Source organism: Battus philenor, unplaced genomic scaffold, assembly GCF_028537555.1.
Source record: "Battus philenor isolate CCGP_79_NKW_IND1 unplaced genomic scaffold, ilBatPhil1.0.hap1 SCAF_4, whole genome shotgun sequence".
Taxonomy (NCBI): domain Eukaryota; kingdom Metazoa; phylum Arthropoda; class Insecta; order Lepidoptera; family Papilionidae; genus Battus; species Battus philenor.
In genome coordinates, this window is record NW_027181704.1 from 9,843,239 (window position 1) to 9,868,945 (window position 25,707).

Here is a 25,707-nt window from a genome sequence, read left to right on the forward strand (position 1 = left end):
GTAATGTAGAAATATATTTTAGTGTCACATTTATATTCTACGCGTAAACAAGGATATACCCATCCTGATTTTGTAATGCGTGTGCCTTTTATTACGAATATGGTAATTATTTATTTGGCACCAGAACGACTTCGTCTGTAATGTCAATGGCCGTAGAGGGCTCCATGACGGAACAGGGGAAACCCGGCTTCAACTTTACTGACACATTGTCCAGTAATTATATGCTTAGAATATATAACAAGACTTCCAGTTCTTTTTAAGGATAAAAAATGACGTTAAGGATAAATTGATTGAACTCCGAAACTTTTTACATGGTTTTCAGATATTACTTTTTACATGGAATAATTGAAAAATGTCCCTTTTTTATTTGAAAACGTCTCGTTTTTTCCAGATTAGTGACTCGGTTTTCAAATATCTTTTAACACCGAGACCTAATAGGGACCCTTTCAACACCACTCAGTACTTTTACAAAAAGAGTAAAAAATGTCTTTTGAGCCAAAAAAAAATGCAAAATTAAATAAGTTTCTTTATATACCACCTTTGAGTTATGTAGTAAATAATATGTACCGCTTGCTTTATACTTCATACTGCCTATAGCTGAATTCATTAATCAAACATAAGTACTTCACACATAATCAACACACACAAAACTTACACATTATGTACAAACTGTCAATATAATGTCACTATTCTCCGTTTAATTTTTCTTCTTCTTTTAAATCTATATCATAATTTTAATTAATGATGATGTGTAATTCATTTGTGTGGTTTATCTATAACTGTTTATATTTTGTTATGTATGAATCTGTCAGCTGTGAAATATCTCGGAATAAATAAATAAACGGAGTAACGTTAGAAAAAGGCTTACATCAAGTTTCTGAAGGTACAATCAAAGCTGCAATCATTTAACAGTGTGGTAAAAATCATTATTTGTTTAACTCTTGTCAAAATGGCTGGGGTTTTGACTAATGATAACGAATGAAATGAATAATTACGTTAAAGAATATTAGTTGTCAGTGTCTTTTGCACAGCCGGCTTTTAATATCACAAATTAATCACGCCAGTACGGTAGAAATATCAGAGTTTTTATTAAAAAATTTACATAATGTTTATTGCAAAACAACAGCTTTACAAAGCGTAAAAAATAACCCTGGTTTAAAAAAGATTTTTATTGAAAGAAAGAGAAGTATATATATTTTTAAAAAAGGTTATATTGTAAGAGAAATATTTTTTTAATAACCGATTGATTTGCAAAATCTCAGATTCATGATCATTGATCAAGGAAATTCGATTTTCCAAATTAAAATTGCAAAATAAAATCAATATTACTTTAATGCATTCCAGCAACCAAAGTCATGTTAAAAAGGTTAACATGTGATTAATTGTAAATTAAGATTGGTTGACCTATCGGAATTTGGTTGTAGAGTGACCTAAAGTTAGGGAAAAATGTTTGTACAAAGACTTATAAACATTGTTAGTGTGCAAGTGTTATTTAAAGATTCTAGCCACACAGTTTTCGCAACATTTTAAGGATAGTATGAGTTATCGTGTTTGTCAGCCGCGCGTTCGTGAGGAGGGAATTAACAGCTTATTCGGGCAACACGGAGAAGTGTGGCACGTTGGCTAATTACGGAGACGGTTACTAGAAATATGATTTTTAGAATTTCGAAACGTTTTTTAATTTTATACATTATACAGATAGACAATTTAGGCGCCTACTTCTGTTTTCGTATTCATGAGATCCTAAAATACAAGGCCACTTTATTTAGAGGATCATCAAATATGCCGAAACTCTATGTAGGAGCAACATCCCGCCCCCATGTCGAAGTAAAAACGAAATGAGCTTAGAATACAATTACAAACTTTGTTTATAAAAACTGCAAAAATTGTGTATATTTTTAACTACAGCATTGGTTAAAATTGTTATTTAGCATTTGTATTTCTGTCTGTACATTTAATTTCTTTTTATGATTTCCTTTCATTATTCAGTTATTTATTTATTTTTATGTATATTTTCATTTTTTCTTCTCTCCCTAAATTTCATTAATTGAGATTGCGTGCAGTAATCATCACCTACACTACTTACAAAAATAAATAAAAGAACTACTGGGTCTCTTACTGAAAATCACCGCTGTACTACTACTGGTTAAGCTGTACTGCAGTACATAGCTGAGTAAGGGTTCCTATTGTTAGTACTTTTACTCTTTTATAATACTTGCTTGTTCATATTATTATATTTTTGGTAATTTGATGTATAATTTAACTGTAATAATTGACTGCTAACAATGAACTCCTCTTTCTTTTTTTTCTGTGTGATAAAATTTGATATAATAGACAGTCATGTTGCTTTATATCCTCCATTTATGAACACTAAACAGTTGCTGTATTGAAATCGTAACTTCATTAACACTGATTACTAAATATATTTATTAATGTCATTATAGAGCTTTCAAATTGATTTATTGTAATTTTTAGCAATAAATATTTAGACAAAGTTCATCTACGCTGGTTTTAAATAATTTAATGATATAGGAATGATAATGTATTGGAATAATTTAATTTAACTAATTAATAAAGAGTTACAATCGCAATTAATGTCATTAGATGAAATATTTATTTGATTTTTACTTAACTATGAAGTGATCGAAGGTAATTTTTGAAATTAATAAAAAACGTTCAATTATGTAATTTAATTTTATGATTTTAGTGTATTAAATAAGTACCAATTTTAAGTTAATACACATTCGATTTGGTTTTAAATATAAAAGCTAAAAGGATTAAATTAATAGCTCATTTACTGTCGATTAATGTATGGTTACATTCTACCAAAATCGATGGTTTCAGACTTAATGAATAACGAAAGGGTAATAAAGAAAGAAAAATCGTTTTCAAAATTCGGGTTACTATGTATTAAAATTAACAATTGTTACCTATTTATCTCTGCAGACTTTGTTTTCAGACAGAAATTACCAGCCTGTTGCATTTTTATGGAAAAAAAACTTACTTATATTAATTTGAAAGTGATCACTTTATACCGTGTAAAAGTTTTCTTTTGCGTTATTTGAATTATATGTTCCTAAAAGGTTGTCTACCTAATCCGCTATTACATAAAACGGTATGACGTAAATGAAATGTCGTTGTTGATTTAAGCTGTCCAATGCTCAATGCTGGCAACCTTACGGAGTTATACAATGAAATTACCATAGCGGGCGAGAACGCGGCCAACAGGAAGCGTCCGTCTCCGCCGCATACTGATAGCGAGCTGTGCACTGTAACTCAGTTACTGTAATCACTCATCATTTCTGTGATCCTGGTACTTATTTCCTAAACCAAATCTTTAAATATAATTAATTTATTTACAAGCATTTTGAATAATATATTACAATTTTCATAAAAAAGCCGCTGCTATAATTAAAGGTGAAAGACAAAATCATTCAATAATCCCAAAAACGAATATAAATTAACACCACTAAAAATAAAATATATATATATATATATTAAGAAGCATTTTTTTAGTTTAGTTTAGTTTAAAAAATACCGAAAGATATAAATTACTAAATATTTCAAGATCGGACTTGGATAACGTAAGCACTAATAAGTACAATTAAAAACTGCGAGTCTCGAGAAAAGCGACAAAGAATGATGTATAAGATTAGGATCTATTGGTTCTAATTATAACAAATAAAGGCGTGGACGCTAAATTCTTTAGGGTATAGACATAAAAAAAAACACATATTACGTAGGAGTAGTCTAAAATACGTCGCCTGAAATTTAATTTTGCTAAACCTTTACCACCTCGTTTTCATACTAAGTTACAATCTCCGTGACCTCCATGGAAATATTACGTCAGAAAAACTTAACCCTTTCTGAAAATAGTCGTACAAAAATAAAGATTTTTTAATTATTACGAAATTGCAATAAATTAATATGAAAATATAACGAAAAAAAAAACAATTTTATTTATTGTTCGCTTTTACAAATTTTCTTAAATATTCTAAAATATTAATCAGCGTTGAAGTATCTTAACGATGATCGCCACGTTCTTCAACTCCTCCGTCCCTCGGCGGAAGTTTATTAGATAAAGCTGAAAATTATTTTTTTCACTCTCTAAACGAGGGTGTGTGGTAGACGTTAAAGTGTAAAAGGCGGTCATTCAAGTTATCAAGGACTTTTCTCCGCAGACTTCATAACCATTTTAAAGTCGATAGATGTATAAACAATAACATGACACATCTTATCAATAAATAACTTCGTCTGTTCAAAATTTTGTACATTAACTTATATGTTTTAAATTTATTTACTTAATTCTTTTTACTTATACCGATCATTAATTAATAAATTAGAATTTTTTTTTAAAAAAGTATGTACATAAGGTAAATATAATCTTTGGTTGCAACAGGTGGACTATTCGGGAAAGAACCCGTAGTAGTATATCTCGCTAACACGTCAGTGACGAGGTAATTAAGATTTAGAGGTTTTGCGCAGTAACAATGGGAACAGACACAAAAAAATATAGTAAATTTTCTAATTTTACCTATTTAAAATATTACCATTCATATCGTACCATAAAACAATAAAAAGTTTGCCCTCTTAATTGTTACTTGTTGCTTTTTGCTCTGTGTTTATTACATATCATATTACAATTTCAAGATATTTGTCAACTTAGAAGACGTTTTCACGTTACATTAAATACTTACGTTTAAATTACTTTTTCGTTAAAAATTAACTTTACGTCCACTCTTTCCTTCATTTACATCGTTATTTTTATTTTCTTTTTTGTACTTGTAATTAATTACAGATATTTAAAAAAATCTTCCTGAAAAAGTAGCGTCTTTTACATACTATACTATATTAGTGTAGTACACATGGTATTAGTATTTAAAACATTACTTCGGCTTGCGCGAAGTAAGGTCATTGTATTTGCCGTGTCAAAAAATAACAATTGTCAGCGATGTCCTAAGTGTCAATAGTTTCGCAGCGTTCTCAGTTGTTGGGGAGTCCGCAGGCATAGTGGAATACAAAGACAGTCGGCTCCTTATGCAAGTCAACGCATACGCGGTCACCGATCCCAAAGCTTACCCCGTCGCCCCCCGCCTTGCCGCGCCTGTGACCACGTGCGACACGCCGCCTAACGCATACTTACCGCGAAAATGGACATTTCCACGAACCTACCGGAACTCAAAACGCTTATGAAAATACAAAATCGTACGAGTTCGATCCCTTGAATCTATTTAGCTTTTTAAAATAATTATTTATACAAGATTGTTACCTGACATTTCTGTAAATTATTGCCTTAATTTACCTGTACCAAAAATATTTTAACAGCACTATTTATTACCAAATCTTATAGATATTTCCGATGTAGTAAATAAAGTTATCGTTTCATTATACAAACAAATAAATTTCTCTTTTTATTATTTCGTTATTCTTTTAATTTGTATGGAATTAATTTGGTTTTTAGTATTTTGTTAAACGAGTATTACAGATAACACTCAACTAATAAATTAAAAATATATTGAATTTTAACAAGATAACTTTGTTACTTAAATTTTATTAAATTAAATAAAAGGGGTCCAATTTAATAATAAGATTTCGTAGTGATTGTATACCTATTTACCTAGTTACAGTACAACTTTGTCACGAAAAATCAAATTTAACACAAATTGGTGCGAAAGGTAAAATATATATAAAGCAAGTTAACAGTATCTGTATTTAATAAATAATATAATTAGTTATTTGGGGCCGACCATGACCATATTTTTATTTTTAAATTTTGTTAACAAGCGTCTATAATAGTTATTGAGAAAACGGCCATAAATATATCGGTCCGTAGGATTGAATACCGGACATCTGGTAATCCTGCTTATCTGCAAGCCGTCGTGTTGAGTAACTTCAGAAGGCGTAAGCACTTGATGTAACCGCAAGTGCCGCAACCTTTCCGCTGACGTAACGCCCGCCAGTCCTACCAACGTATTAAATAGTGTCAGTTGTGCCGATGCGGAAATAATTAGACTATTGCGTCATAGCTTCGAACGAGTTTCGTAAATCGTGCTAACGGGTTAACTTTTTTTTTAATCCCGCATTAAAGTTGATTTACCTATCTGTACTACTTCCTCCGTTTTTAAATTATTCTATTACATTTAATTGTAATAAAGAAAAACTAAAATTGATAAGTATGTAAATAGTAAGACGCCTTATTTATATAAAATTTATTAACAATACAAAATTTTATATAAACAATGGCTAATAAAACTGGCACTTCGTCAAGTACAAAAAAAAACAAAAGAAATTACGAGCGAATATAAGAACTCGTATAAAAGCAATTGACATGCACAAGGCATTGTAACATTTCTTGATACACTCGTCGTTGGTCATTATTGAAAAACTAAACACACGCATTGACATAATCGCGGTTCCATATTGGGCAAAAATACATTGTTCGGTGTATGTTCCCGAACAATGGAGGTAACAGTAGTAACGCTGCTTCTTATTCCGCTCGGATACGGACACGGAGGCACCGGTTGAAGTCTGTAAATTCCGTACATTGTAATTCAGATTGGATGTCGAAACGCACGAGTTGGTATGCGGCTATGCGGATGCTCAACTCGCTAGGTTTAACGCACTTCGAGTTACGATTATAAACCGATAAGCTTCCCCACGCCTACAAAACAAAGCTCGGTATAAAAACAATCCGATGCACGGTTTCAAAGTCATAAAAATAGTAGTAATAGACTTGATATTTCTAGGAAGCGGCACTGCCAGCTCCTTCCGCATCTCCACCCACTTTATTAATCAGTAAATGTCTACCAACCGATAAAAGCATGGCATTTATAGACTGGCCATATAAAACATATAAATCTCAACCGTGGCCTGATCCCGAATTCACATCACAGGAGTAAATATCAAAAGCTATTTTTAATCGTCACTATAAAAATCAGAGACGTTTAAAGGATTTATTATTTCTCAAAATAAATATAATCATATATAAATAAATATAAACTTTTAGCTTTTTTCAGTATTTAACTTGTAGTTTCTTACATTAAATATACGAAACGTGCATTATTTAATTCATTTATTATAAATATTTTAGTAATGTAGTTTAGAAAAGAATGTAAAGAAACTTTTTTGAAATCGGCCAGGTCCTTGAAATTTGAGGAATATTTTGTAGTTTGAACTTCTAAAAATTAAGACGCTTCCTTTATTTGATAACATATGTTACTTTGTACATTGTTATTGGCATTTTGTACAATGATTCGACAATATGATGACAAGTGCCGTCTTTTCGTATCGAACAATCAAAACAGAATTCATTTTCCTTTGTTAAAAAACAACAAACGGCTGCCGAGCTTTTGTCAAAGCTTTCGTTTAATCTTTTTCGTTATGCCGACAACCAACAAAAAAAGTTGTACGATTGTTAAGTTGACACATCATAAACGGTGAGAAACTGCTTTTCACGTCATTTCCTCTAATATTTCCTTTTGTGAACATGATGATATTTTGTAACATTTTTTTTTAATTCGATTAAAATTAAATACCTTATCGTGTTACGTGTTAAACATTGTTACACCTCCTATGTACTTGATACAATAAAACGTTGTTCTTTTGATAAAATTTTTATCTGTAAAACAGAAAAATCCTAGTTCCTTTACCGCTTTTTTATGAAATTAATATGGTAGTTTAAATCAAATAATTCAATGAATTAGCGAACCTATTTAATTTTATTTTTGTCTTATCTAAACTAGTCAAATTCTTATCAGTGTTTTAACTTTCTTATGACCACATTTTTGGGGGCTCTCGTTAAACCATGGGTTGACAGGGTTCTTATTCACATAATTTACTTTTCACTTATTTTTTTTTATTTCCATACTCATGTTTCGTTCTTCTCAATGTCTTTCATTCTTTCCTCTAATTTTTATCATTACATCTCGCATTCCTTTTCATACATCGCTCGACTTCCCTTTCTCCAGGATTCTACAATTTACATTTATTATATTTTCTTTAATATTTACATTTCGTACATTTGTTTAAAAATTTATTTATTCTTGATACCTATTCATTTTCTTACTATTTATATCGCACATAATATATATTTCTAACGTTATAGCCATTTTATTACTTTTATTTTTTATTTTCATTCTTTGTTTTTTTTTTCAATATTTTTTGTTTTTTTATTGTTTCTCCTTCTACCTTTTTGCAAAACTCCAAAAAGGTCTGGCGACAATACTCTTTGGTCACCAGTAAGGCAAGGGTCTCCTCCTCTATTCTCTCTGCTAACCGAGGCTGGTATTCTGTTCTTACCACACCCAATACGGGACGATCGGTGATCAGATGCAGCATACTTGAAGTTAGTAACCACCAGTCTTTAAGTTTAAAAAATTACGAGATACTAGAGGTATGGCCGTAAAACAGTAAGTAACCGTCTAACTTTTCTTACAGGAAATGCAAGTAGTGTCTATTTCTGAAGTTGGCTAAAAGGTTAACTTTTTGGATACGTAATATTTTTTTAGTTACAATAATACGCTTTGTCGTGATACTGGTCGGATTTCGAGGGTACATCTAAACGCAGCAGATCTGCTTAATATTTTATTTGTCATGTAACTTTTTGGTTCTAGATAGCATCAACTACTCACGTGTTTATAAGCTGGAAAGTACATTGATTCACTGGGTAATGGGAAATATGTGTTTATATCTATGTACAGGTACTTGATTACAGGTGTCAAAGCTAAGGAGTGAATGAAAAGCTCATTTGTCAGCAATAGACATTAAAGTTATTATACCAATTCCTATTACTTTGAAATATTTATATATTCAATTTATTTTATGTACTGAAATGCCACAAACTACACCACTACAAAGACTGCATAGATAGATAGTAAATAATAATTAATATTGACATGTATTAGTCCCAATTATAAAAAGGCTTTTTAAATATGGTTTTCGCTATCTGGTCGAGCGCAAACGTCACCGGTTGTTAACAAACGATAAGATAAATATAACTCTTTTAAGGTAAAACTGTTTTGTTTAGAACTATGTAATAATCGAACCTAATGATTCTGATAACATGGCACTCTTTTTCATTTATTTTATTTCATGACCATCTTTTTCATTTAGTAAAATGATACTAAATTCCGTATTTTCGATTTAAAAAAAAATTAAGGCTTGAGAAAAAATCACCCTTACAAATATTTCCTTGATGATTGTAAAATAATTTTGGAGAATTACATATTATTTGGCTTGCACCCAGCTAATAGAAAGGTATCTGACGCATTTCACAATCTGATAAAATAGGGTAATAGTACTGTACATATTTATTAAAAACATTAGTTGATATTTAATTTACAAAACGCAAAAAAGGTATAAATGAAATAATATATAAAGAAAATTAGTTTTATTATGTCAGTAAAAGTATTGCCAATTTATTTAATAATTTATACATTAAAAATATTTCATCATTTGTAACTGCAGATTCTATAGATTATTTTTTTTGATAATGAATATAAAAGATTAAAATACATAAGTTAATTTGTCATGGTCAAATATATTATATTTAGGTTCATTGATTATACGTGAAAAAGCCTTAAAGGGGGTAGATGTGTAGGTCGTTAGTCATCAATAAGCTTTTATACCTATTTCCAATCACCCTGTATAAAGTGATCTCACTCAGGAGAATGGTTTTTTCGATTAGAATGCGATAACTCAATATTAAAAAAAATTGTTTTTAACATTCATTGTAACAATCCGAATCTTTAAAGCGCTTTTTATACTATATTATAATTACGTTAATTATTATTTTTGCAACTTGATTTTTGGACATTTTCCCCTTTAAAACTTTTACACATATAATAATCTTGTAAAAGTAAAACACTCACATATTCGTTTTTGTTTAAGACCTATTGTATTTAACACAATTATTGAAATATGCAAGAAGATTACATGCTATATCTTTTTCGTTATTCTATTGAATATTAGAGTATGATTAGTAACCAGATAATTGGGAATAAAAAAACACTAAAAACTACGCAGTCTAAAAGCCAAACAATTTGGCGAGTTAAAATTAAACGTGCTATTAATAAAAAGTGTCATGGCCATAAATAACAATGATACATTCTACTCCTACGCTATTATGGCAAGGACCAAATAATCAAGTTCTTTTTAGTGACGACATTAACACTATTCGAGACTGACGTCTAATAATACCTTTGATAAATCACAACTTTGCCTACCGTGACGTATTTTCCAAATAATTTATATGATACTTCTGTTGAATTACAAAACATTCAGTTATATGAATTGAGATTATCAAAAATATATGAATATGAGACATATCAGTGAAATATTAAGTTTCATTTATATTAAAAAACAAACAAGGTTACACTAGTATTTTAAAGATCTTTTAAAATTTATTTGTACTTTCTGATCAATGACACCTAAGTGATGACACCACCTTACATATAAAATGATTAGATTATTGTTCGTCTGTTATAAAGTCCAGATTTCTTTTAATATCCAAGCGTAGCGTTATCTACAAGAAACTTTTCTGTATTTACTCAAATTTTTGTTACTTTTTTTAAGGTAATAGCATATAATACCGCGGTATGTAAAGTATGCAAAAATTACTGATTATTAAAAATTCCAAATTATTTTTATTCACTAACGGAATATAGTACGGATAAGTTCTGATTTCTTATCAAACCAACAGGCGAGTCTGCTATTGAAATGTTGATTTCGGCATACCGCGGTAATAGGAGCACTTACCGTACTAACAACATTTTATGATATATTGATATTACATAGAAATTACGTTTTAATAATTACAATAGGTTATTGAATAGTGGCACAGTTTAATGAGATTACTAAAGATTTTATCAAGTATATGATATAATTTCTAATGTGCATCACTTAATTACAAATTTTGTGCACAGAAAATCCTATTATATTATTACAAATAAAAGATAAGTTTTAAAATTATTATTCAAATATTTATCAACATATTATTGATACAGGTATCAATTATAGAAATACATAGTACCCTCACTACAATATAATCAAATTTGGCATGTTATAAAAACTGGTTAAAATAACTCTCAACTGATCTTGGCGCGCAGTCTTTTATGTATGTGTTTGTAAATATGCCTGCAACTTGCAATTAATGCATTGTATCTTAACTTGCTTTACATGGCATCCGCTTTGTTGCAAGGGTAGTCAGTTTTAAAATGACTATTCCCTCTAATTGTTAAAACTTAAATCGTTGCCAATGATCTACATTCTGTTCATTATTTTAAAAAATCCACTTTAATTTTAATTCTGTTCTCTTGTATTTGAAATGTATTTTTAAAATACCATAAAATAAATTAACCTTTTATTCTGCTTGAATTCTTTTCTTCCCTTCTAATTTTAATTATTTTCTATTCAGTTCTCAATTACCAAACTCACATTGATAGCCAACAAAGAATACACATATTTTTAAATTATTTGTTACGTTTTAATCCGTGCCTATGTATTTATATAATAAAAGTTTTTATATAACCTGAATACTAAATAATAAAAAGCGTTAAAAGATTACATAGAGCCCATTTATTTTTAATGGAAACAAATTTACGTTACAAAAATTGAGTTTATATTAATCTACTTTTTGGGGTATTCGCGAAATAAATTTCATATAAATTTTTTAACCAGTTTCTTCTAACGAACAAAAATTATTCCAGTAATGATACATAATAAATAAACACATGTTTATTATATTCATCTGTTAAATTAGTATGCGCAAATTACGCAAACGAACTCAATGTAAGACCGCGCGTCAAGATGAGTTGAACCATCTAAAAATGCTATCATATAAGGGCGACATCTACACGTGTATATTAATGCACTAGGACTATCAATAAACACTTCCTATTATTGTTGTGATACATTTCATTATTGTGCATGTGTAGTTAGAAGCGTCTAAATTTAATTTTAATTTATTTATTTAATGGTAATTCTTTTTATTACCTAAAATGTAACGTATTTATCGGTCTTCTAACATTAAAGTATCAATATTTGTTAATAATTTTGATTGTCATCGCTACACACTTTTAAACACAGTTGTTAAATTTCTAAAGTTGTCGATTCGTCTCGTTAGTTCAAATATATTTAGACAATAACCTCTGTTATAGATGGCAATGTAAGTTAGGTGATTCTTCGAATAACAGAGCCAGATCTAAACGCTGGTCACGAGATTAGTGCGCTTGCGCGCAGTTCTATGCTAGGAGGCGACTTGTTTTTTTTCCCCGTCCAACAGCTTGTCATCGGAACAGAATTTCTTAAGTTGTTTCACGTAGTATGTGTTAAAGTTTAACCTAAAACATGTTTATATATTAAAATTTCATAAAGTATTTCATTAATAATATGAAATATTGATACATAAAATAAATTCAGATAAGTATAATGCACAGAATGCAGTAAATCATCAAAGTCTGCCTACAACTGGTAACCGTGAACTTCACTTTGTAATTAGATACAATTTGATTGGTGCACATAGGGCACGGCTAGGACAGCTGACAATTAATTTATTTTAACAAATAATTCATTTTTTTAGCAACATTTTAAGCATACTGTAGTCATTAAGGACTGCGTTTACTCCATTACAAAGTTATTTATTTTTATATTATTTAACATAGGAAATAAACCCAGAAGGTGAATAGACAACCTTGTTAAGGTTACCGGCTTTATTGTAAATATTTGGAAGAGGAAAACCTATGTCCAGCAGCGGTGGTCTTACGGCTAAAACGATGATACATTAACAGGCAAAAAATTTAAATAAAAATCGCGATCTTATGGCTAAATGATTTTAGTAATCACAATATAAAATACTAATAAAAATTATTTAATAATTTAATAAATGATACTAGTTGGAGTTAAAATTAACATTTCAAAATAGTAACATAAAAATGCATAATTTCATACCGAGCAGATATATTGAGAAGTTTGTTTGTGTTGTTATCCCTGGCCATTCTCTCTATAATGGCCAGCACGGAGAGTAGCGCTGCAGTGAAACGCAGTCCATAGCGAGAGACTGAACGAGCGAAAGAATCCGAAGAACCACTACTAGTGGTTCCACATCCAGCGCCCTGTTAGAAGGAATAGTAATTAAAGTTAAGTCTCTTTATGTATATTAAAGACATCGTTTATTTCTAAGAACATAATGGAAAGTCGATTAATTAATTTGTTTAAATTCAAATAAAAAAGTTGATCAAGATCTTCATACAAAAGCGAAAATTAAAGTGACATCTATTCATATCGGAGCAAGAAAAGTTGATGTCTTTTGATTAGTTTATTTGAAGTCCATATATAGCGATTAGACGTTACGCCTTTTACTCGGAGCGTTGAATTATGGATTAGGGCGATATTATTTTAAAATATCATCTCTATAACACAGCACTAAAGTAAGCTTTTGTCAATGACAAAAAAAATAGAACTTCAACTGCGCAATAAACACAACAGTTGATTTAATAACAATAATTAAAACATTAAGCCTGTGTGATTATTGAAACCTATTTTAATATGAAAATAACCGTTAAATTATTATTTGTACGAAGATCGTGAATATTCAACACGACTGGATATCATGAATAAATTATTTTAAAAAAATGATAAAGACATCTATGCGTCGTATTTCCATTATCTGAATTAAAATGTGTTCGATTCCTGTCGGATGGACAAACGTAATGAATTTAATATTTCTTCAACTGCACACAAACGTTCAAAGGAAAACAGTGTAGGTAAATTTTAACATTCTAAGACCAAAACTCGTAACGTTACGTGACAAATAATTGAATCTAAAACTAGACATAACACTGCGAAACTTTTGAAAACGTAAGTTCATTTTATGTAGAGACCAACAACAATAATTAACGAGCTTTGTAGGTACCTCGAAATAACTATAATATATAGACTTTTAACACCTCAGTTCTGTCCAAAAAAGCGGTATAGTCCCCCAAATTTTTTTTTTGGCAAACAGTAGTTTAAGGCTATATCAACTCTACAGTTGTAGTACTAGTTCAAATGAATTTTACAACTAGGTAATAAAAAACCACAATGTTTTACAAATTCCTAAAATGAGAACAGTTGATTATCTTTGTAATACAATTAAAATATGGGCGCCAACACGTAATGATGAAAAGGTTTAGTCGGTGAAAAACGTCTTGGCAAAAAAAATCCTTGTACGCGTGGAAAAAAGGCCGTTTTTGAGGAATCTTACATCTCAAATAAAGTAAACATCAGAAAGCTTATGAAAAATATTAACATCTATCGCCTACCCGTTTCGCGAACTTAATGAGCGCCTGCTCAACCCCCCTACTGATGGATTTTCCTAAAATCCATTTTCCTACTCGGCGTAATGCATATTCCTACTAATTTCAAGTTTTTCAGCCTTATTGTTCAAGAGACATCGTGATGAATCAGTAAATACATAGAAATATATTACTAGATGGATAGAATAAAATAGCGGAAAGTATATAAGCATAATAATATATTACATTATAAATAAAAACATTGACGTACTCACCGTGTAGGTCTAAAAGAAAAGTCATGAAACAACAATAATAAAAGAGACTATTTAACACAATTACTACATGGAAGCATTACTTATATAAACGATATGTTGTATGACATCAAAAATGTATTTTTATACTGCTTTTTTTGCAAGTTAGTTTTTTAAAACTAACGAAATGAATGAAAGTGTTCACAAATTTGATTTAGGCGCAATTAAAATAAGTAAATATTTTAACATCTTTCGCCCGCGCTAGTAATTAGCTGTTGATTATTTACTAACATTATGAGTGCGCAAATGCGGTGATCGAGTTATTTTGATGTGCGAACAAACTGTCAACTTTTGATATATACCTCACTATAATCTGTATTGTCATATGTCGATCCAAGCATACTGTTAAGCTCTGCATCCACGAAGTACTTGTGCATCTCCTTTTGCCAATTAACGTGTTTTGGTAGCGTTAAACAATAGACAACAATTTAATATTTAACATCGTTAAAATAAATATATTGAAAACGAAAACTTCTAAATACAAAAAGAAAATGTAAGCTACACGAGGCATTTTGAGTGAAAGCTTGACCTAAAAGTTATAACTGCTACTTTCTAAAACATTTTTAATAATTTTAAAATTAATTAAAATTTACAATTTTCACGGATTTTAAACACATAAAAAAGAAGATAAAAATTTCATGCCTCTAAATGATATATTCAATGGTCGTTAACATAGTCGTCATACAGCATGCGGGGAATGGCCGCTCGCGGCCAAACTATCAATGAAGTAAGAAAAGGACCAATATTTGGCTACTTCCGCACATACAGTGGTAGTCGTGCAATAAAGTGCACCGCCCGCCAGCCCGCTGATAAATGCGTATGCGGCAAACAATGCGAATTACACAACTGCCACCGTCAAATCACTCAACACGTGTTTCACCCCTCCATGGGGCATCTTCAGAAGTTATGTTACACTGATTAGTGCCAAACACAGAGTCGGAGTCAAAGTTTCACAACTTTGTTGCACGACTACCACTGCATGTGCGGAAGTAGCTACATATTGGTCCTTTTCTTACTTAGGATGGACTTCCGCAAGGTAACGCCTGATTCCATTAAATACTATAAATGAAGTTAATTGGTTACAGAACGCTAACTGTCGTTGGATTATAATGTAAAAAAAAGTCCAAATATGAGCCCGATATCGACAGGCGATCCTCATAGCACGCGAAAAGAAATCTCCCGCACACCGAATGCGATCTCTAATAATCATAGAAAGCGAGCTAGTATTCACTTAACACTTCCTTCTTAAACCTTTCCATAGTTTCTTAATTTAAGTGAAACTTAAATTAAATAACAACAGTTATCAGATTTATATTCAAAAATATGTATCTAAATCTGGCATTAAAGCTGAAGTCATAATAAAACATTGTATTTAATTTATAAGTATTATAATGAAAAAATTGTTACCTGTATAAAAGTGCAAAATTGCACGCACACTAAACACAGTGTCGTGACTGCTTTCAACAGCTGCGGACTGGTCAACATGCAGTCTCCGAGGCACGACTCGAGAAAATCGTTGTGGCGCTCCAGGACTTCATCTACATTGTTCACCTGCGTAACATAATTTGAGTTGTAGTGTCTTCAAAACGAGAGGCAATGGAGTCGAGACAGCGTTCATTAAAAATGCATATCTTCGAACTCTATTTGCATATAATTTATTATATTTAATATTACAAGAATGAATGGGGGGGGGGGGGTTAACTAGATAATCATAATAGGTCATATACCTTATCCAAGCTCTGTATAAGTTGGCACCACGAAGGCTCAATGACTTCTACACACATGTAGTACTGCAAGTGCTGTATACAACTCAACATACGCTGGCGCAGGGCGAATGCATCCGCATAGAGACGTGCCTCGGAGAAACGCTTCACTACTTTATTATACAACCATACTCTAAAAAAAATTATTCTTGAGAACATACTAAAAATTTATTAGGTAGCAATCATTGTATCATTAAGTCTACAAGACGTAGAGTTGTATAACGAGTCTATTGTTTAAGAAACAGAGCATTATTGAACAAGGCTTTCCCCTTCTTCTTTTCAGCCGATACAGGCCCACAGGTATAGGCCTCCCCAATGAGCGCCACGATGACCGGTCTTGCGCTGCCCGTATCTAGCGACTTCTCGCGACCTTGACTTTGTCCTCGGTCTACATAGTGGGCTGCCTGCCCACGCCGCCTCTACCGACTCGTGGTCAACAATCGAGAACCTTTTGGCTCCAACGGCCATCAATAACAGGTGATTAATTTAGAATAAAAGTTCCCCTGGAACCCTCATCTCTCAACACTCGCAGATAGAATCACCTCGACAGTCTTCGCATTCAAAAGAGAAGACATTTAACGGATGTTAATACGGCTCGACTCGCATATTTTAGCTACTTTCGTAACATGTTGTTTTTGGTATTATATAATGAGACAGTGCCGCTGAAATTATTTTCATATTTATTTCACAAAAAAGAGTTGTGCGGGCTATTTATAATTTTAATGCTAAAAAGATTCCTTGGGAAATGTTTTTAAAGAAATCGATATTCTAATTGCTGCATTGCTAAAAAAATAATGCCCAACACATGATAAATATAAGAAATACAAAAAATAGTGCTCGACACATGATAAATATAAGAAATACAAATAAACTCAAACGCCTATATTTAACTATCAAGAAGTTAAATCCTTGAGCCTGAGTGTTGGTATATATAATAAAGTTCCATAAGATATTTTCGCCCTTCTTTTTCTTGGTTTTAAGTCTAGAATTGAGCATATTATTATAGTCTTCAAGAGTTTTTAGTTGATCCAGATTTGATTTGTTGACTCATTTACATAGTTCACATTATAAGATGAATATAGAAAATTGTTAAATTTCATATAAAAAGAGCAGCTGTTGAGTTTCTGGCTGGCTCTTCTCAGCAGATCAGCATTCTGAGCCTATTTTAGCTTAATAGTTATATTGTTAAAATAATCAGCAATTCAAAAGTGCATATAAATGCCTACTTGAATAAAGATGTTATGAATTTTAGATATCGATGTCGCTAAGGGCGTTAAAAAGGCAACCGTACTTGAACATAGCTTTATTTTAACTGCCAAGCATCACAGTACAGTTTGGGTTATTGATATCTAATTATATAAAGTCACTTGCACTCTTAAGAAGACTACGATTATTAATATTTTTATAATAAATAAGCTATACATTTTATTGGATAAAAATAATTAAAAAAGGTTTGACTTTTCCGCGCAAAAGCCCTAAGTGAAGTTAACAGCAACAAGTAGAATTATAAAAACAATTAACAAACCTGCAAAGCAATCTTTCAACATGTTTGCAATAAAACAGATGCCGGAAAATCATTTGATAGCAAGCGATTGCCTTGTGGTTCAAAATAAGCGATACTGGCCACTTCACCTCCATGCCAAACGAAAAAGTCTCTATTCCAGTTAATGGTGGACAGTCTTTGTTCTGTTTATAATCTGTAAAAAGATAAAAACAATAATGTAATAACAAGAAAATAATTATTTAAACAACGAAAAAAGTTTAGTCCTAACAAGAAGACCCAATAAGATGATTGTGGCAAATTTTAAGTAATGTTTCCTGTAATCCAAAAAAGTTAGGAGAGGAATTACGAACAAAGATTGTCTATATTTTATTAGCCAGACATAGTTAATAAAGCGCTATATCAAATATTTTTTAATGACCTAGTGAACGAATGGGAAACAATTTAAACATATGTTTACACCCCGCTATTTCTTTAAACTTGTACTGTAACTTGCTTCTTCGATGTTTTGCCATTATTGTCTAAGTTAAGACACTATATAACAAATTTCAATGCAGGAGAGCGGTAATTCTCAGGTGAAATAGTAAGAGCAAAAGAAAGCTTTGACATCGTGTAAACGACTTGTACGTGTAAACACATTTCTAGCCGCTAGCACTATTCAGTGAGATAAGTTATGCATTTTTTTATTAATTCTTCATAAAAAATGTACCTTTTTCATCTTCAGTCTCAATTGATAAAATTTTGAACATTTGGAATTGTAAGTCATACGGCAATAGCTCCACTCTCATATCTTCATTATATGGATCATAACTTGCTGCTGATAGCCTGAAAATTGATTATTAAATGTTACTTTTACTTTCTTCTATTGCATTTTAATATATTTAACTTTAAGAGCTCCTACAAGCTTAAGAGACACTCATTGAAAATCCTCCGGTGGAGAAAAAAAGGGGTAAATTTATTCAATTATTTATATGATAAACTAAATAGGATCATTTACGGTGACCACTTGTGTAAGGTGACCTTATTTCTTATTAAATCTTATATGTATCGTTAGGGCGTTTTGTTGTTTGAAAATGTATTAAAAATGCTGATAAGTGTAGTAAATCTTGAGTACAGCATGTGCAATTCATATTTATATAAGGCTGGTGAAGCCAAATAAAGAACAACTGTAAAAAAATAGTAAAATAACACTTTTTTCGTAAAAGAAAAAACCAAAGTGAATAAATTAAAACATTTACCTTCCTTAAACTATGTATATTTGACATTAATAAAATCCTAAAAGCGATAAATCCGAAAAATGTTCTTTCTTAATAAACTGCAATAGTCTAATGAAACGGACTAGAGGGAAGAAAGAGAGAAATTGTGAAGGATGAATCTCTGTCCTAAATATAAGATGGGGAAAGAGTATAATAAAAAAAAACGGTCTAATGACTTTTGATTGTATGAAGTATATTAGATCAGCTCGTAATGTATAAACATAATAAAACTTCTAATTAATAATTACGAAGTATTTGTATATTGCAATGATTGTTACTTCAGTGGGTTAAATTAAAAAATATATATATACTGACCTCAAACATAATCCTAGTAAAGATTCCAATTTTGAAGGTATAATATCATCAATTTTTTTCGAAAGCTCCTGTTCAGTAGCGTCCATAAACTGAACAATAAAGTCTCCTTGGCTCATGAGGAAATAGTTCTTAACGGATTTCAGTCTTCCCATCAAGTCATATTCCTTGAGTAACAGCTCTAACAAAGACTTGCTGGCGAATGCATATGCTTTTTGTATAATGGCACTGTAGTTTTGTTCTCTTAATGAGTATTTGATATCTTCTGTGTTTGTTTTTGTAATTGATTTACCTAAAAAATATATAAAAGTGATTGAAGAGAGTAAAAGTGTTGGAAATAAGCGTTCTAAATAAAAATGTGTCTATAACATAGGCGCGCGAGTAATGTTGCGGAAAGCTGCAGAGAGAGAGAGAAAGAACATCAGAGCCCTTAATCTGCAGCCAGGAACCTGGACGCCGAAGGAGGTCATACCACTCCTCCCATCCCATAACAAGGCCATGGCCGCGGAAGCAGAGTGATCCACCTCAAGTATGTTCTTGCATTGCAGTGGCGCGCGAGCTAATTCTAGTCGCGCCTTTCTGCAGCTCTGCAGTACTACGCTAAGATATTGGATCTAAGCTAGGCCACCGCCATCGAAACTACGGCAGCATACAGGGCTTCCCACAGTTTCGCGTCTTAGAAGACACGTGACAATCAGACTTAACTCTTTCGTTTTCCCCGCGACGGTAAGAACATTAGTTTTGAGTTTTTGTAACTTTAAAGCTTACGATTACAAAACAACTTTGTGGTGGAGCCCTGTAAAATTATATTTTGCAGATTCAATAGTTTACTTTTAGTGACAGTCAAAAAAGCATTTCAAGATTTAATATATTAAAGTAAATCTATACAATCTGGTAAATGAAATAATTGAAATATAAATATTATACACATACCACACTGACTAATGACATTTAAATATTTTCCAGTCCTCAATATGATATCAGTGTATTTTTCCAAAAATTTAGGCACCCTTTCTCTTTGTATGCTGTATCTCTTCTCCCAATAATCGGCTGAGTAGTCGACTGGAAGCTCTTCCTTGTTAATCAATTCATTATCTTCTATCATGAACTCCTGAAAAATAATTAACACTTATAAATAAAAAAAAGGCCAACGACATATAGATTGATTCTATACATAAAGTTCCAATATATATTTTTAAATAATATGTACTAGCTATACACTTATAAAGATGCCTGCTGGCAGGGCCCACTTTGGTAGGGTGAATTCAGTGTTTTAGATGACCTGTACTTAGCAAAAGCAATATTCCTGTCTAATTTCAAGTCTCTAAGCTATATGGTTCTAGACATGTCCTTATAAGTCAGTACATGGGTGGAAATCTCTTATGAACAATGTGACTGGTTATAAAATGTAAAAGCTTTAAAGGGGCGAATGTTTATCCAAAAACCAATAGTTTCAGATATAATAAATATAATATGTAATAAAGTATAAAAAAGTGCTATCACTTTACTTTGGATCACTACACATTATATAAACTTTTGTTTACTATCTCTCCCTGCAGAATCTACTGACAGATGTTATTAGCCTGTCGTATTCCAATAGAAAAATAAATATTTCAGAGTAATCTTTATACAAGTTGATTGGAAATGAGTGTAAAAGCTTTAAAGCTAAAGCTAATCAACATGTACATATACATATGTAGGAACAGATGTACCAAAACATGATAGGGATTATTACAAAAACCGTAACTAAACCTATATATATAACAGTGTCTATTTTCCAAAAACGCCATTATGGCGGGAGATGTCTCGAGTTAATGTAGTAATTATAATTCATGGTGAAAGTAATACTTTTCCTTGCCTGTTATTTTACTTCCATATATATTAATGAAATTCATATTCAAAAATATGTACAACAAATATACAATTTAATTCCACATGGCAAAAACTAAATTTTCAATAAATATATAAGTATAAAAAGTTGATTATCTACAACACTTAATGCATGGGGCGCAAATGTTTATACTGTTATGAAATTATTTTTTTGGTTAATAGTTATACCTGAAATGGGTCGACAATTGTCCCCTTATGTATCCATTGATCCAGTATTTTCAAATAAGGCCGACTGGCTCTCTCTGTTAGAAACAACGATATCTCTTGAGCACGCGCATCACCCATTAACGTACTTGTTTTGTCATGTAGAACGGTTAGTACAGGGCCGCCGCGAAATTCACTCTGTAATTAAAATATAATATCTTTTCTATTGACACAATCAACAATCCACAAAATCACTTTAAAGAGACTAATATATAGCTCATTGCTGTAAATTAGGGAAGGGTAGACACTATCTAAAAATCAACATCACTATATTTCAAAACTATATAACTGTTACTCTGTAAACTCTATGAAACCAAGACAAAATAAATTGTTCATACTTTTATTACATTTTCATATACAAGATTGTTGATATCAAACGAAAATGCATTATTATAATTATTATAAATACTTTATTATATATTCGTCAGATACAACAGAAGTAATATTGGAAGCAGTAGAAAGAAAGACTAATTTTTGGATAAGAAAAAATGCAAAAAGAAAACCGTTTTTATCAATAGAAAATTATATAAAAACTGCATATGTTTTAAATTAAGAGTTTAATAGCATTTTAATTATTATCTACATATAAATGTAAATACTCTTAAATTGAAACATTTCATAAAATAAATGCCTGAAATTTATCATTGACTATATGCATGCCATGCTAGTAGTAGTAGCTATTTCTGATAAATAGCTAACATACTATCTTTACATTATATTTTACAGGTATGTACAAAATATATGTTTAGGAATGTATATTTATATTTCATACATATTTTGAGTTAGTTGTTGAAAAATAAAACTCACCTTTCCAATATTAGTTACAATTGCCGCTAACACTTGCATGGTATGCATAGTTGGTAGCACATAATACCATAATTTTTGTAAGGATAAATTTCCTGACATATGTTCAGTCTCCAATTGAGCAATCATAGTCTGTAACATAATTAATTGGTTTTTAATTGCAAAATAGCCCTGTTAAATGTTGAACCCTACATGAAAATTAGAGTATTTGCCTATAGGCCACAAAGAACTCTAGTGACCCATTTCTTACTAAACCATTTTAGCCATGGGATCACCCGTGGGCTACATACATTGGGTTTATTGGATATGTTTCCTAAAAGTCACAATTAAACAAATTGAAGTAATTTTTAATGTGGGAAAAGTAAAAAATAAACATATTTGTCTTAAAGTGTCAATCCTATGTTCAATAATTATACTGGTATCACTTACATAATAGTCTTTTAATAAGATTTCTATAGCAGAAACCAAAGCATGTAAAACTTGACCAGACCACATATTACATTGCTCTATGAATCTCCTCACTATGGAGTAGTTTGATGCTAAAGGAAGCATTTGTTGTACAATCTGCTTTAATGCATCATCCAGATCTTCTGATATGAGAAATGTCCTGGGATCAAATAAATCTTTCACAGGTTGATGTACAATGTAATTGCCTGGTATTCCAGAAAAAACATATAGGAGTTCATCAATAATAATATTTTCTTGTGAAGCTATAGGTATTCCAACTGGAAACAGAAAAACGAAAAAATATTCATATGACATTCTTAATACTGTATACAGATTAAGTAAGAATCCGTGCATACAATATGTTCAATGTTATAAATAATTGCAACACTGTAAATATTATGATGGTAATATAATATTAATAGATAAGATATTTGTATAACTATATTATTCTTTTCACACCTGTTCCATATATTTAAGTAGATTTTATGCATATAGCCTTGTCTACTATTTCAGTAATGTTTTGATTTCTTCAGCCAATCTATATCAGAAACAACTGCTTATTATTTATTCTAATTAATGTATGACTAATGGTACATGGGGCTTCATAAGGATGGGTATGATTACTATTAATTAAAATTAATTATTATTTACTGTCTGTCTCTGCCGACTTTGAACAGCTAGAAGTTACTGGCTTATTGCATTCCAGTATAAAAAAGAAATTAATATTGTATGTTTTAAAGTGGTGATCAGAGGAATGGCTCTACACCTGGTGATTAGAAATAGGTGTAAAACTTTAAAGCTTTTCCTGACAATTGAACATATACATATACAATGTACATAAACCCCTGTAAAGTTTTTACACCAACCATTTTTATAACCAATCCCGTCATATGTAAGTAATTACCAAGTAACATACCTAATGATGCAATCAGAGGTACTGGCTCCTTAGGAAAATCCCATGACATTGCTGGATGATCCTTTTGCCAATTTGGTAAGTCTAAACTGTTATACCAATTAGGGCGAAGTTTTGATTCCTTCTCTTCAAATGTCTTCATAACTAATTTTTTACTCTCATCAACAGCTTTCAGTAATTTATCTTTAATCTGAAACAAAGTCAAAAGTATAGTTCACATGCAGCTGAAATGAATATGTTACAAATAACTCCAAAGTAAATATGAATCAAAATTATAAATTAAGTAATTTTAAGTATTAGGGTATACATTTTGCTCTTAAACAGAAAATGCTGTATTTTCTGTTAAAGAACAGAATGTACAATGACAAATTATTGTAACATTTTCTTATAAAAATGTTATTGGTAAAAGATTATTACATGGTTTTTTTAATCTTTTCCCATAATTTATCACTCTCAAATTTTAATTAGATTTACTGAATAAACAATAAAGATATACCCTTCCTCAAATAAAAAAATGTAGTTGCGAAATAAAAAGATAATTCTAAAATAATAATATTCTTTACATTTTGTTTGCTTGGACATGCAGATAAAGCAATAACAGGCTTAGAACAATTAGAGTGAATTTAAATATACTAAAGGTCTGCCTCAATTGTATCAATATATGGAATAATGGAAGCAAATGCATATTTGTCATTGAAGTCAAGTAGACCTATGACTATCCTACACACATAATAATTGCTATTTATAAGCAAAGTTGTAAGTTGTTGTTTGTCTTACAAAAATTAAATAAATATTTTCATAAGTTTAACTAAGTGTAAATGTACCTGTGGCAGGTCTTCTTTTGTGATTTGATGCTTGTTATCTCCTAATATCGGTTTTGGAGCTACTTTTGGTTTGTTGAATCGGGACCTTTTTTCATCACAAACCAATTTATAGAACAATAATATAAGATCTGATAAGTTGTCAGTGCTGTAAATAAAAAAAAAATATTGACGCTGTAAAGTTAGATTATTGAAGAATAATACTTTTAATCAATAGCAACATATAAGAACATGGAGATATATTGAATATTTTCAAATAATAATAATTAACTTTTCATCAATTTGTATTAAATGTCTAAAGATTACTTACTTGCGATTCTTTAAGTCCTCGTATTTCTTCAAAAATATCTTAGAATTGGACGCCTTTAAAGCCAATCTTTGTGCATATTCGTTAACTTGCTTCGAAGAGAGATTACTGTTCCCATAATTGGGATCATTTTGAATGTAGTCCAATACAGAATCCGCTTCTAAACTACATCTGCAATTAGTTAATAACGTTCAATTAAACCGGGAATCTATTTCAACGACACGCCAAATTCTTGCTATAGTCTTACCCTAATGCTTCTAATAGCTCCTTTACAGTACTTTGCATTTTATCTTTAGGCAAAATCCAGTTTTGAAACATTTATTAAAATCCTATATTATTTATTTAAAACTCAAAATAAACTCATTTTGTCTTTGTTTGACAGTATTGACAGCGTTTTGAAGTTTGGAGTAAAATTGAAACTGGTTATGCTTTATAACCTTTGATAAACAATTATCATGGTAAATATGAACTATTGAAATATGTAAATAATAGAACATGAAATTAATGCTATTGCTGTTTAATACTCCTTATTAACAAAGAGATTTTATTTTAAAATCAGTCAAATTTGTTTTTAGCAACGAATAAATTTTAACGTAAGTAAAATCCCAGTAACAATTTTATCATCATAGTTATCATAATTATTTGAAAATAATGGTTAATTTAATCTAATTGTAAAAATACGAATGATTTGATTTTTATTCCTTCTTGTCTATTCCTGCAACAGAGCTTGTAAAATTATATGTCATACGCTACTCTGGGCACAACACTATTTCGTTATAATTAAACGTAATCATTTCATATCTTTTAAAAGTTTACACTAACCAGTTTGTATTATTTAAACTAAAAATCTTTATGCTTGTGTTATTTGTGAATTATAATTGTTTAATTATATAACACCTTTGTGATTT

The 25,707-nt window shown here is 30.7% G+C and overlaps 1 protein-coding gene across 2 annotated transcripts; it reads right to left on the reverse strand.

Moving 5' to 3' along the window:
• Positions 1-9,400: 9,400 nt before the first annotated feature.
• On the reverse strand, positions 9,401-25,176 carry LOC137928567 (gamma-tubulin complex component 2-like). 2 transcript variants are annotated; one of them, XM_068771435.1, is made up of 16 exons: positions 25,047-25,176; positions 24,803-24,970; positions 24,496-24,640; positions 23,675-23,861; positions 22,741-23,036; positions 22,315-22,443; positions 21,472-21,645; positions 20,347-20,524; positions 19,417-19,705; positions 18,555-18,670; positions 17,870-18,041; positions 16,309-16,477; positions 15,989-16,132; positions 14,884-14,961; positions 12,946-13,109; positions 9,401-12,338 (listed from the first exon to the last, which is right to left on the reverse strand). In XM_068771435.1, exons 1-16 carry the CDS (start codon positions 25,115-25,117, stop codon positions 12,245-12,247), a joined length of 2,574 nt encoding a protein of 857 aa, XP_068627536.1. In that variant the 5' UTR covers positions 25,118-25,176; the 3' UTR covers positions 9,401-12,244. The 2 variants fall into 2 exon arrangements, with proteins under 2 accessions (XP_068627536.1, XP_068627537.1); XM_068771436.1 differs by lacking the exon at positions 14,884-14,961.
• Between the last annotated feature and the right edge of the window lie 531 nt (positions 25,177-25,707).

Excerpts from the sequence above, each read along its gene's own strand:
- LOC137928567 (XM_068771435.1), bottom strand. The coding sequence starts at position 25,117 with ATGTTTCAAAACTGGATTTTGCCTAAAGATAAAATGCAAAGTACTGTA. Across the intron at positions 22,444-22,740 it reads TCTTATTAAAAGACTATTAT|ACTATGATTGCTCAATTGGA; the intron begins GTAAGTGATACC and ends ATTATGTTACAG. Across the intron at positions 13,110-14,883 it reads ACAATACAGATTATAGTGAG|GGCGCTGGATGTGGAACCAC; the intron begins GTATATATCAAA and ends TCCTTCTAACAG.